The sequence below is a fragment of the Leuciscus leuciscus genome, assembly GCF_965113295.1.
Source record: "Leuciscus leuciscus genome assembly, chromosome: 8".
Taxonomy (NCBI): domain Eukaryota; kingdom Metazoa; phylum Chordata; class Actinopteri; order Cypriniformes; family Leuciscidae; genus Leuciscus; species Leuciscus leuciscus.
The window spans coordinates 42612600-42626527 of NC_138732.1; the positions used below are offsets into that span (position 1 = coordinate 42612600).

The 13928-nt window shown below is 43.3% G+C and overlaps 1 protein-coding gene across 1 annotated transcript in view; it reads right to left on the reverse strand.

The window, feature by feature from the left end:
- Window positions 1-274: 274 nt before the first annotated feature.
- maml1 (mastermind-like transcriptional coactivator 1) overlaps window positions 275-13928 on the reverse strand; it is a 36660-nt gene continuing 23006 nt past the window's right edge. Inside the window, exons 3-5 of the mRNA XM_082178076.1 lie at window positions 8205-8387; window positions 6319-6472; window positions 275-2435 (exon numbers count right to left, since the gene is read on the reverse strand). Coding sequence (XP_082034202.1) covers window positions 1507-2435; window positions 6319-6472; window positions 8205-8387 — 1266 coding nt within the window. The 3' untranslated portion in view covers window positions 275-1506. The remainder of the gene's footprint in view (window positions 2436-6318; window positions 6473-8204; window positions 8388-13928) is intronic.

The window sequence follows — 13928 nt, forward strand, 5'->3', positions numbered from 1 at the left end:
TCAAGACTTAACACAGTTCAAGTTGGAAATTATGCTCAAAAAGTGAATAAATGGATTTTAAATACAGTGAAAATAAAATTTACTACCATAAAATCCCCCTAAAAAAACAAAAACAAAATATGAAATAAAAAAAACAATATCGAACTAAAATATAGCTCATTAATTTCATTGAAATATATAAATAAATATGTACTTTTTGACCGACACACAAAGAGCACCAGAGGGTTAAAATGCACAAATGATTCAAAACACTAAATAAACACACCAAACAAGCTCATTTCTAGAGAACTATATTTACATAATACTCTTGTTTTACAGAGAACCATAATAAAAAGTATAAAATACTTACAAAAATTTGCAACAATGTACATATAAAAATAAGATCTATCTTCTCCTGAACAATAGAAACTGCATACATACAAAAAAATAATATATATATAAATATACATGAAATCCTGTCACAGAATCCGGGATGAAGTGAGAGTTCAGGCAACGCAGTCGGGAGAAAACAAACAGGAACATCAGCCCTCTTCCCAACACAGAAGTCTACAACTACGGGGCTTTCAAACTCATCTTCAGGAAAAAAATATATAATAATAATATTAAAAGTGTAGTGTAACATGAGAAAGTGTTAATGATGAGATAGATCTCCACTTTCACGGGAGAATTGTAGAGTTCAAATGTTCTTCACGATTAGTCTCATCTATACTCCGTCAAGCCGTCACGACTCGATCAGACATCTACTTTCTAAGTTTAGTCGATCCATGTGGAGCATAAACCGTGTTCTCAACGCAACTACTGAAGACATTGTGGATTCCCTAATGTCTCTCCGAACTCCTCGTATGCCTCCTGTTCTCCAGTGGAACTATGATCACACACACACAGTGTTCTGATCCTGCTCTGAAGGGCCACGTGTCCTTATGAATGGATGCCAATTCAGCGCTCAAAGGATCCGATCTCGATAGTCTGCATTCTCAGGCCCTCAAAAACCGTTGTGGTGTAAATAACCAGCCGAAAACGCACAAATACGTTCACATTTGAATTGAGAACGGTGTGCAAACGGCCTCTACTTGATAAGCTACTCCACACAAAAGCATTACAACTAATGAATCAACATTAAACGCTCATTTTGGACTGACCCATGTTTACAGGTGGCCCTCCAGGAGCAGGACTGGACCGACACGACCTTCGGACCGACACTGAGTGCGAGTACATGACATTAATCGGGTGAACTATTGCTTTCGACTCTCTCACTGTAAATCACATATTGTGCATCTTCAAGAGTGCAAACATAAGGCCATGTGAAGACACGCCTACAGTCCACACAACCGTACCGACGGCTGAACGCAAGCGGACACTCATGGTAGGATAGTTCAGTGGTTGTACTGAGCCACAGGTTCAGTAGTCGAGCGCTCTCCTCTCTCCAGTCAGTGGCGGCGGCGGCAGCGTCTGTCATTCATTTACAAACTCAAACACAGCAGATATGATCCGTTTCACGCCTTCTCCTCATTGGTGACTGGCCAACAGCTCGTCGATATCGTCCATCCACTCTTGGGTCGACTGGTTCTTCAGCAGCGAGTCCACCAGATCGGTCTCCGCGGGGAAGCCGGATAAGCCGGCTGCTGATTGGCTGTTGTAGCTGAACTGGAGCTGCTGATTGGCTGATCTGTTGAGCTGGTAGGCCTGGTTGCACTGGAGTGCTGTGGTGCGGTTGGGTCCGGTCTGCGTCTGGCTGAAGGGCCCCAGGTCCGGCAGAACCTGCTGGGGTTGAGTCGGCACCTGACCCTGCTGGGGCGTCTGCTGCTGGGGCAGATTTGTCCGCTGTTGGTTCATATTGGGCATCATTTGTGCAGGGTTCATGCGACCCGCCCCACTACTTCCCATGCCACCCTGAGGGAACGGGGCGTTGTTGGGAAGCTTGGATAGCCTGGCCTGCATGTGGAAGCCGGGCTGGAGAACTGGGTGCTGCTGGGAAGCCTGTGTTTGCCAGGACTGGGCTTGAGTGGGCAAGGCACCCTGGAGACCGGTGGGCATAGCATTAGCCATGGCGTTGGGAATGCTATTAGGAAGACGTGCTAGTTGCTGCTGCTGCTGCTTCATCATGGCAGCATTGGGCTGGCTCTTAAGGTGCGCTTGTTGCTGCTGCGCCGCTAGCACGCTCTGCCGGTACGCGTTGGACATGTTGGACACCTGCGCTCTCTGCTGGTTGGGGTGGCTGGGGTGCATGGGCATGTTCCCGTAGAGCACTTGCTGCACGTCGAGACCGCCCGCGCAGGACTGAAGACTCATGTCTGCTTGACTGGCGGCCGGAGACGGGCCGGTGCTCGGGACTGCGTTCCCCATTCCCATCATGCTTTGCGTCTGAGAGAACATCCGTTGCGTCCCGGGGGCGGCGCCACTCAGAGAGTTGACATTTCCTATCGGTTGAGATGCACCTGGAAACAGAGTAGAGCACAATCATGATCAGAAGAGACAGACAGATTTAATTGGTTTCATTTTCAAAGACATTACAGTTGCAACTGAAGTGGCCATGGATGTTTTCTTCTGTATTGTGATGCGCATACAAGTGTAACAGAAACTCTGTGGGGCAGCACTGGGTCAGTGCAGTGGATGTTGAGATTAGAGGTATGGGTTAAACGGATCGTTGCGTTATAAGTGAGCAACTTCTCGTCCAGGCCCTGGTCATCTCTAGGCTTGACTACTGCAATGCCCTTCTGGCTGGACTTCCAGCATGTGCAATCAAACCCCTACAGATGATCCAGAATGCTGCAGCTCGTCTTGTCTTCAACGAGCCCAAGAGGGCCCACGTCACTCCTCTGTTCATCTCTCTGCACTGGCTACCTCTCGCTGCTCGCATCAAGTTCAAGGCACTGACGCTTGCTTACAGATCTATCACAGGCTCAGCTCCCTCCTACTTTCACTCACTCCTACGAGTCTACATCCCTACCAGACACCTACGATCGGTCAACGAGCGACGTCTCGTGGTTCCATCGCAGAAAGCCACAAAATCACTTTCCAGAACATTCTCATTCACAGTTCCATGCTGGTGGAACGCTCTCCCCACCCTCATCCGGAATGCAGAATCCCTGACAACATTCAAAAGACAGCTGAAAACCCATCTCTTCCGTGAGCACTTAACCTCATAAAAAAAAAAAAAAAAAAAAAAAAAAACCCGATGTTTTTCCCTTTGAAACATCACGTATCAGGCTTCTGCTACTCTGAATAATACCTGAACTTCGTATTTTGAGCACTTCTTGTGTTGTTGTTGTTTTTTGCCTCTTTATGATGACTCGCTTAAATTAGTCTTAATTTGTAAGTCGCTTTGGATAAAAGCGTCTGCTAAATGACTAAATGTAAATGTAAGTGAGCTTTAAGTAATAAATGGTAAGCACAGTTCAAAAATAGGGTCAAAAATGTAAATGGCGTTCACAATAAGATCTATGACATGGATTTGGAAAATAGACAGAGTGGTAGAGCTGGGCGGTTTCTTTTTTTAAGATTCTGGCGGTTTCACGGTATATCACGTTATTTTTTTTTATTATTTTTTTTTTAGGTGCTAGATGCTGCATTAGTGGAGAACAGCAGTGTGTCTGAGAGGACGCTAACATTAGTACCTCAAGCGGGTAAAACAATGTGACAAAAAATATACACGCAAGTCCTACCTTAGTGTTTCCTGTAGCGATTGTTACCATCTATCTGCATTCGTTGATATCCGGCTGGTCGCTTTTATGCATTGGTTAGGCAGTGAAGTGGCATATTTAAAGCTAGTGACGTGAGAAGGCAAACTGTGTCGTCATGCAGCGACAGAAACATACAAACCAATCAGATTTCAGTTCTTTATCATCACTGTAACATATTTTGATTTGATTTTATGCACATTTACAGTCACCTGACGTAGATGACGCGTATGTTTGAACAGAATACGAGACAGAGTTATTCATCAAACTCATAAAAGACAAAAGTATTACAGTAATACTGGATTCTAAACAACAGAGAAATGCCACAATCAAGAGCTTGAAGCAGAGATGAGGGAGAAACACCCAGAAACTCCTCATATGAGCCGCTCTCAGTAGAAGAGGACTTCCTTATTAAAGCTTGGATGCACGCCTACGTCTCCTTCCATTATCAATAATGGCTAGTGCAGTGGCTGAGATATACGTAAACCTGCTAACATCCGTCGCCATGATGTATGGAATGACTAAGCAAAAAAAAAATTTAATAAAAAAAATAGCATCGCTTAATAGAAATGCTGTCATTTCTAAATAGTTTTTATTTTTTTTTCACATTTAGAAAATATCACAAAACATGCGCAAATCTATAATGGAAGTGCGGCTAGTGAGAGCATACATATAACATACATTAGGGTCTAATTTCAGTGCCATGGCCTGTAGATGGACATCTCTAAAGACTGTTTGGATTTATAGGGAATAATAACACTTTGCAAGTGGAGTTCATCTGTAACATTAACTACGGTTAATAAAAGTATTGCTCATTTGTTGATTTCATTATTTACTAATACATTTGTATATTTTAAAGTTGTAACATTAGTTAATGCACGATGAGCTAACATGAATGTTCGATGTATAATTAATATCTATATTTTTGTAATAAAAATAAATGCAAAAAAAATTGCATTTTCAAGGTTCAGCACCGTTTCTCAAGCTTCGTAATGAAGTTCAGCACTATTTTATGTGTGATGTTTGTTTTCATTCAGTATCCGTTTTAAAAGCTCTCGGTTGATTAACCGGTTATCGGCCAGTGTGTGCCAACCTCGTTATCGTAACCGCTAAAGTCCACCATCGGTCGAGCTCTAGCTGAGATGTGGACTGGAGGTGAGCTTAAGCTGAAGCTTAAGAGGAATAAATGACTGGAGAAAACCTCCATTCGTCTCAAGAGGGAAGCCTGACATCCAGTGGAACATCCAGATGAAATATTAATTATGAGGTCAAAAATATAACTGGCGTTCACAATAAGATCTATGACATGGATTTGGAAAATAGACAGAGTGGATTAACAATATTTCTTACTCCATAATTTCACAACCTTCTCCACTAAACCCAGAACACATCACTTCTGACGAGGCAGGTCACGTACTGTGGGCTTGTCTGCTTTCCAAACCTATTCACCACATTTATATGTTTTACAAGCTTCTCTTTGCAGGAAAAAGATACAGCCTGTGTCCAAACACAGACTCGCAGATGAAGAACCCTGTGTGTAACGGCCACCTCGCCACACACTAACCATACTGTGCTTCTGCCATTCAAATGAGTCTATCAATACACACACTTGCAAATCAGGTGGGCTTGTTTGTTGACTAGAAACAAAAGGTTACTTGTGTCGACCTCAGAGACGGGAAGCTCACGTCACACTGAACTCTTCTGGCGAGTGGAAAAGCAGAGGAGTAGTTTCCTCCATCACTCAGAGCTGCTCAGGAACACATGCGTCCACATCCCATCTCTAGCAGCGCTGGGCGGTATACCAGTTCATACCGAATACTGGTGTTTGTTTTTGTTTGTTATGATATACATTTTTAATAATCTGCAATACTGGTGTGTGTGGCTTAAACACCGCTGGGAACGCGCCACTGTTTGAGAGGGTCTTTTCACTGTTCACTGGTGATACACAGATCTGTGTGTGTGTGTGTGTGTGTGTGTGTGTGTGTGTGTGTGTGTGTGTGTGTGTGACTGAGCCTGACGGTGAAGATGGAGAGGTTAAACTATAACTGAGAGCTGTCAAATTATATTACAGTGTTTCCCATACATTGGTTCACAATATCAACACTGCCTTCTGGAAAATCTATTTGACGTTGTTGCATAAACATGAGCACTGCACGTTTCACAGTCTAAACGCGGCGCTGGAGTTTTTATATGAATGTATCTGAAGGGAACTGATGGTCTTTAGAAAAGTTAGGATGTTATTGTAATTGAATCTTTCTTCATCTCTCCTGATAAAGCAGTGTTTATGAGCCTCTTTGTAAACCGCATCATTTTGTGTGGCCTTGCAAACCTGTATTAATACTAGTGTTATTTCTTCTACAATATTCACTCATGACAGTAAAATAGGGCGTTTAAGCCAATCTACTGCAGTACTTCCTCTCTCACTCAGTAGAACATGTGTTTAACACCCAGTCATGCTTGAAGAAGTAATATAAATACCGTCATATACCGTGAAGCCGATATCATTTAGAAAAATACCGTGATATAAATGTTTGGTCATCACTCATTTCTAGTGTGTCCAGCTGAATGGCACGTGACCTGTCGTGTAACAGGCGGTGTAACGGGGCTAGTGGATGATCAGGAGGATGGTGTGTGTGTGTACCGGAGAGTGTGTGTTCGGGGAAGGCCGAGGGGTGTTGCTGGGCCAGGCAGGGCACAGTGCTGAACTGCTGCTGGAACGGGTTCTGCTGGTTCTGCTGGTCCTGGTACTGGGGCGGTGGACGGGTCAGATGCCTCTGGAGCTGCTGCTGCTTCTCCTGACACACACACACACACACACACACACACACACACACACACACACACACACACACACACACACACACACACACACACACACACACACACACACACTTCTGTTAGCAACAGTGTTAGATTATCAGTACTCATGAGGCTGCTGCCCTCTAGAGGCAGATCTGTGAACGACACACTGTGGACGTAACTGTAGAATTATTATTGATATTATTGATAAATGTACACTACCAGTCAAGAGTTTTGGATCGGTACGCTTTTTAATGTTTTTAAATGAAGTCTCTTCTGCTTATGAAGGCTGCGTTAATTTGTTATACTTTTTTTTATTTTTTTAATTTTTTTTTTAAAAGTATTTTATTAAATATTATTGTAATGTAAATCATCTGTTTTCTATGTGAATATCAAGTAAAGTGTAATTTATTCCTGTGATCAAAGCTGAATGTTCAGCATCATTACTCCAGTCTTCAGTGTCACATGATCCTTCACAAATCATTCTAATATGATGATTTGATGATCAAGAAACATTTATGATTATTATCAATGTTGAAAACGGAAAACAGTAAAAAAAAAAAAAAAAAAAATCTGGGTTCTTTGATGAATAGAAAGTTCAAAAGAACAGCATTTAATTGAAATAGAATCTTTTGTAACATTATAAATGTCTTTACTGTCACTTTTGATCAATTTAGCCGAAGAGACTTCTTTTAAAACCATTAAAATCGTGCCGAGCCCAAACGTTAGTCAGGTAGCGCGTTTAAAAGCAGTGGTGTGTGTTAGCGCAGGTGTTGTGTGTTAGCGCAGGTGTTGTGTGTTAGCGCAGGTGTTGTGTGTTAGCGAGCAGTGTTGTGTGTTAGCGAGCAGTGGTGTGTGTTAGCGCAGGTGTTGTGTTAGCGTGCAGTGGTGTGTGTTAGCGCAGGTGTTGTGTGAGCGAGCAGTGGTGTGTTAGCGCAGGTGTTGTGTGAGCGAGCAGTGGTGTGTGTTAGCGCAGGTGTTGTGTGTTAGCGCAGGTGTTGTGTGTTAGCGAGCAGTGTTGTGTGTTAGCGAGCAGTGGTGTGTGTTAGCGCAGGTGTTGTGTTAGCGAGCAGTGGTGTGTGTTAGCGCAGGTGTTGTGTGAGCGAGCAGTGGTGTGTTAGCGCAGGTGTTGTGTGAGCGAGCAGTGGTGTGTGTTAGCGCAGGTGTTGTGTTAGCGCAGGTGTTGTGTTAGCGAGCAGTGGTGTGTGTTAGCGCAGGTGTTGTGTGAGCGAGCAGTGGTGTGTTAGCGCAGGTGTTGTGCTAGCGAGCAGTGGTGTGTGTTAGCGCAGGTGTTGTGTGAGCGAGCAGTGGTGTGTGTTAGCGCAGGTGTTGTGTGAGCGAGCAGTGGTGTGTTAGCGCAGGTGTTGTGTTAGCGAGCAGTGGTGTGTGTTAGCGCAGGTGTTGTGTTAGCGCAGGTGTTGTGTGAGCGAACAGTGGTGTGTGTCAGCGCAGGTGTTGTGTGAGCGAGCAGTGGTGTGTTAGCGCAGGTGTTGTGTTAGCGAGCAGTGGTGTGTGTTAGCGCAGGTGTTGTGTTAGCGCAGGTGTTGTGTGAGCGAGCAGTGGTGTGTGTCAGCGCAGGTGTTGTGTGAGCGAGCAGTGGTGTGTTAGCGCAGGTGTTGTGTTAGCGCAGGTGTTGTGTGAGCGAGCAGTGGTGTGTGTCAGCGCAGGTGTTGTGTGAGCGAGCAGTGGTGTGTTAGCGCAGGTGTTGTGCTAGCGAGCGAGCGGCACCTGTGCCTCAGCCATGATCTGCCTCTGCAGGAGCTGCTGCTTCTGCTGCTGGCTCATCATCTGCATCTGCTTCATGTAGGCCGCGTTACTGTGGCTCCCCGGCATGCTGGTGCTGCTGGGCTGAGGAGTCATGCTGTTCCCCGGGCCCGGCACATGAGCGCTCGAGGGGTACGACCCCGAGTCCTGCAGACACACAGAGAGGTTACGTCAGCTATAGCGTACGAGAGCCGGTGCTGTATCAGAGGACTAGGGCACGGGAAAACCCCTGAACTGTTAAAAGAACAAGATATCACAGCGGACATTCAAATGGATTTTTTATTATGAATATAGGACTGATCTACTGTAAGTGCAGGTACACTCGCTCACTCGATCTCTCAAAAGATCAGAAATCGACTTAACATAGAGAAATTGCAATGTGCCGATTTATTTTGAGTTCACGGGCTCCAGATTAACATCTGAGGGCCGCAGCACAGGACACACTGAGTTCTACAGAGAGGATCTGGAAGCACTGTGACAATAAAGCATTGAGCTTACTAACTATATCATCATTTATAATGTCTTAATATTAATTCAAAAGCAAAACAAGTGAAAAATAAATATTAGGGAGTAAAAATAGCTAATAAGCGGTCCTCTGCAGCCACCTACTGGCTATAATCATTTAATCTTTTAGTTTTAAATAAGTGAGTTTTCCTACATCTTGAAACTTTTAGTTTTATAAATGGGGACAAATCTTTGAAGGATGAACAGAAAATGTTTTGGTCATCACATTAAAAATAACATTATCCATGGTGAGTGTTGCTGATCTGTGGACTTAAAGACTAGTTCATTCATGGCACAATGTTTCTCCTGGTTTCCACGTCAGTGATGTTTGATCTGATGTCCATGGTTTATAACAGAAAGCTCTGCTGGGAGATCCAGTGAGAAACATTCAGAGCTCAGGGCACTTGGTCACCGACAGAAGCGTATATCGGCACCTGTGGACGGGTCACGTTTCTAGAGTAAACTAGGATTTCATGTACCTTTCCACACACACAATTTTTTATTTTTTATTACACACATACAAACCACACTCTGACATCCATAGAACACACACACACACACACACACATATATAACTGCATAATTTATCCAACTGGCTGTATAATATGCAAAAGCAGAAAACAGGAATAAAGCGAGTTTTTGCTTTATAGGCCAAAACTTGAGAAAATGGCTCCATCTGGTACAACATTTTTAAAAAAATAAATAATTTTAAAGCCTTGCCAACAGAATGAAAGCCACTAGATTGCATAATTTTATAGTTAAATAGCCCTGGGATAAAAAATTGCAGTTTTGATGGGTTTTAATGAGGACATTTTTGTCCTGAAGGTCTTGAGAGGAACTATTGTGTGTTACTAGTGCAAAATATATTTATTAAAGGAAATGGGGGTGAAATAGTACAATTCCAATAGAAATGAACACCTGTGCCAAAATGTATGCATTTGGCATTAATAACACAGGCAAATTATCAAAAAGACAAAACTGAAAAAGACAAATGTCACACAAGGGTTAGTGTGGGTCAGTGGGAGACCACTCTCATCAAACTAAAGACACAAACCTTCTGATTTTACAGGAAAAGCTTCTTTCCTTTTACACTGAAGAGAATAAAAGGATAATGGCCACTAGAGGGCACCATTTCTATGTGATGTAAATCAAATCAAATAAACGTGTTTTTTTCTCTCTCTCTCTCACACACACACACCATTTTAACATTTTTTGCATACAAGAAAATGATCCCACTGGTAATAGTTGATGGGCATGAACTACTAAACGAATGATAATTTGGGTGGGAAATATTAACCGTCCTAGACACCTAAAACTAGGCTGTAGGTGCTGTCTTATTTCCTCCTACTGAAGTACAACTAGGACACATTCCTGGCAGGTTGTGTGAGATTCCTCCTCCTACACTATAATTAATACAGTCCACACCAGCTCAATGTTTCAAACCTCACTGCTTTGAAATTCACTTTTAAATTCACTTTTATATTCAAGCACCTTCTCTCCAATCCAGAGCGCTTCCTCAGCGCGGGACTACAGACAGGGCAGAAGATGGTTTAAAAATAAATGAGAGATGCCAGCGCTAGCAGACGCCCTTTCACAACACACACACACTCTCTCAGAGCAGAGGTATTTCGAGGTCAGTGTCGACATCAACGGTGTTATCTGAAGAGCGAGACGCAGACAGAGGTTTCACAGAAGAGAGTCACTGAACCGTGCGAGTAAGAGTCGATGTGTGTAGAGAAAGTAAGAGTTGATGTGTGTAGAGAAAGTAAGAGTCGATGTGTGTAGAGATGATGTGTGTAGAGAAAGTAAGAGTCGATGTGTGTAGAGATGATGTGTGTAGAGATGATGTGTGTAGAGATGATGTGTGTAGAGAGAGTAAGAGTCGATGTGTGTAGAGAAAGTAAGAGTCGATGTGTGTAGAGATGATGTGTGTAGAGAAAGTAAGAGTCGATGTGTGTAGAGATGATGTGTGTAGAGTTGATGTGTGTAGAGAAAGTAAGAGTCGATGTGTGTAGAGATGATGTGTGTAGAGAAAGTAAGAGTCGATGTGTGTAGAGATGATGTGTGTAGAGAAAGTAAGAGTCGATGTGTGTAGAGATGATGTGTGTAGAGAAAGTAAGAGTTGATGTGTGTAGAGAAAGTAAGAGTCGATGTGTGTAGAGATGATGTGTGTAGAGAAAGTAAGAGTCGATGTGTGTAGAGAAAGTAAGAGTCGATGTGTGTAGAGAAAGTAAGAGTCGATGTGTGTAGAGTTGGTGTGTGTAGAGAAAGTAAGAGTTGATGTGTGTAGAGAAAGTAAGAGTTGATGTGTGTAGAGAAAGTAAGAGTTGATGTGTGTAGAGAAAGTAAGAGTCGATGTGTGTAGAGAAAGTAAGAGTTGATGTGTGTAGAGAAAGTAAGAGTTGATGTGTGTAGAGAAAGTAAGAGTTGATGTGTGTAGAGAAAGTAAGAGTCGATGTGTGTAGAGATGATGTGTGTAGAGAAAGTAAGAGTTGATGTGTGTAGAGATGATGTGTGTAGAGTTGATGTGTGTAGAGAGAGTAAGAGTCGATGTGTGTAGAGAAAGTAAGAGTCGATGTGTGTAGAGATGATGTGTGTAGAGAAAGTAAGAGTTGATGTGTGTAGAGATGATGTGTGTAGAGTTGATGTGTGTAGAGATGATGTGTGTAGAGATGATGTGTGTAGAGATGATGTGTGTAGAGATGATGTGTGTAGAGATGATGTGTGTAGAGATGATGTGTGTAGAGAGAGTAAGAGTTGATTTGTGTAGAGAAAGTAAGAGTTGATGTGTGTAGAGATGATGTGTGTAGAGTCGTTGTGTGTAGAGAGAGTAAGAGTTGATGCGTGTAGAGAGAGTAAGAGTCAATGTGTGTAGAGATGATGTGTGTAGAGAAAGTAAGAGTTGATGTGTGTAGAGATGATGTGTGTAGAGTTGATGTGTGTAGAGAGAGTAAGAGTTGATTTGTGTAGAGAAAGTAAGAGTCGATGTGTGTAGAGATGATGTGTGTAGAGAGTAAGGGTTGATTTGTGTAGAGTCGATGTGTGTAGAGAGAGTAAGGGTTGATTTGTGTAGAGTCGATGTGTGTAGAGAGAGTAAGAGTTGTGTGTAGAGTTGGTGTGTGTAGAGAGAGTAAGAGTTGTGTGTAGAGTTGGTGTGTGTAGAGAGAGTAAGAGTTGTGTGTAGAGTTGGTGTGTGTAGAGAGAGTAAGAGTTGTGTGTAGAGTTGATGTGTGTAGAGAGAGTAAGAGTTGTGTGTAGAGTCGATGTGTGTAGAGAGAGTAAGGGTTGATTTGTGTAGAGTCGATGTGTGTAGAGAGAGTAAGAGTTGTGTGTAGAGTTGGTGTGTGTAGAGAGAGTAAGAGTTGTGTGTAGAGTTGGTGTGTGTAGAGAGAGTAAGAGTTGTGTGTAGAGTTGGTGTGTGTAGAGAGAGTAAGAGTTGTGTGTAGAGTTGGTGTGTGTAGAGAGAGTAAGAGTTGTGTGTAGAGTTGGTGTGTGTAGAGAGAGTAAGAGTTGTGTGTAGAGTTGATGTGTGTAGAGAGAGTAAGAGTTGTGTGTAGAGAGAGTAAGAGTTTTGTGAAGTGTGTAGAGAGAGTAAGAGTTGTGTAAAGAGTTGGTGTGTGTGTAGAGAGAGTAAGAGTTGATTTGTGTAGAGAAAGTAAGAGTCGATGTGTGTAGGGATGATGTGTGTAGAGTCGATGTGTGTAGAGAGTAAGAGTTGATTTGTATAGAGTTGATGTGTGTAGAGAGAGTAAGAGTTGTGTGTAGAGTTGATGTGTGTAGAGAGAGTAAGAGTTGTGTGAAGAGTTGGTGTGTGTAGAGTCGGTGTGTGTAGAGTTGATGTGTGTAGAGGAGTAAGAGTTGTGTGTAGAGATGGTGTGTGTAGAGAGAGTAAGAGTTGTGTGTAGAGATGGTGTGTGTAGAGAGAGTAAGAGTTGTGTGAAGAGTTGGTGTGTGTAGAGTCGGTGTGTGTAGAGTTGATGTGTGTAGAGAGTAAGAGTTGTGTGTAGAGATGATGTGTGTAGAGTCGGTGTGTGTAGAGAGAGTAAGAGTTGTGTGAAGAGTCGGTGTGTGTAGAGAGAGTAAGAGTTGTGTGAAGAGTTGGTGTGTGTAGAGTCGGTGTGTGTAGAGTTGATGTGTGTAGAGAGTAAGAGTTGTGTGTAGAGATGATGTGTGTAGAGTCGGTGTGTGTAGAGAGAGTAAGAGTTGTGTGTAGAGTCGGTGTGTGTAGAGAGAGTAAGAGTTGTGTGAAGAGTTGGTGTGTGTAGAGTCGGTGTGTGTAGAGTTGATGTGTGTAGAGAGTAAGAGTTGTGTGTAGAGATGATGTGTGTAGAGTCGGTGTGTGTAGAGAGAGTAAGAGTTGTGTGAAGAGTTGGTGTGTGTAGAGTCGGTGTGTGTAGAGTTGATGTGTGTAGAGAGTAAGAGTTGTGTGTAGAGATGATGTGTGTAGAGTCGGTGTGTGTAGAGAGAGTAAGAGTTGTGTGTAGAGATGGTGTGAGTAGAGAGAGTAAGAGTTGTGTGTAGAGATGATGTGTGTAGAGTCGGTGTGTGTAGAGAGAGTAAGAGTTGTGTGTAGAGATGGTGTGTGTAGAGTTGATGTGTGTAGAGAGTAAGAGTTGTGTGTAGAGATGGTGTATGTAGAGTTGATGTGTGTAGAGAGAGTAAGAGTTGTGTGTAGAGATGGTGTGTGTAGAGTTGATGTGTGTAGAGAGAGTAAGAGTTGTGTGTAGAGATGGTGTGTGTAGAGTTGATGTGTGTAGAGAGAGTAAGAGTTGTGTGTAGAGATGGTGTGTGTAGAGAGAGTAAAGGCAAACGGGGTTAATGGTCTATATTTAAACCGGAGCGCTGAAGGAGGGGCTGATGTGAAACGCATGAAAGACGGCTTTGTGTCGTCCTCCCTCTCTCTCTGCCTGTCCTTTTCTCTGTTGACTAGTCTCAGCCCCCACTTCAGTGTGTGTGTGTGTGTGTGTGTGTGTGTGTGTGTGTGTGTGTAAGAGAATGGCTGTCTGCTCTCTGCTCCTTAGCAACCAGCTGCCTGACCCAGACACACTGATCAGGCCCGGGGCGCATGAGAACCAGACACACACACACACACACACACACACACACACACACACACACACACACACACACACACACACACACACACACACACACACACACACACACACACACACACACACACAC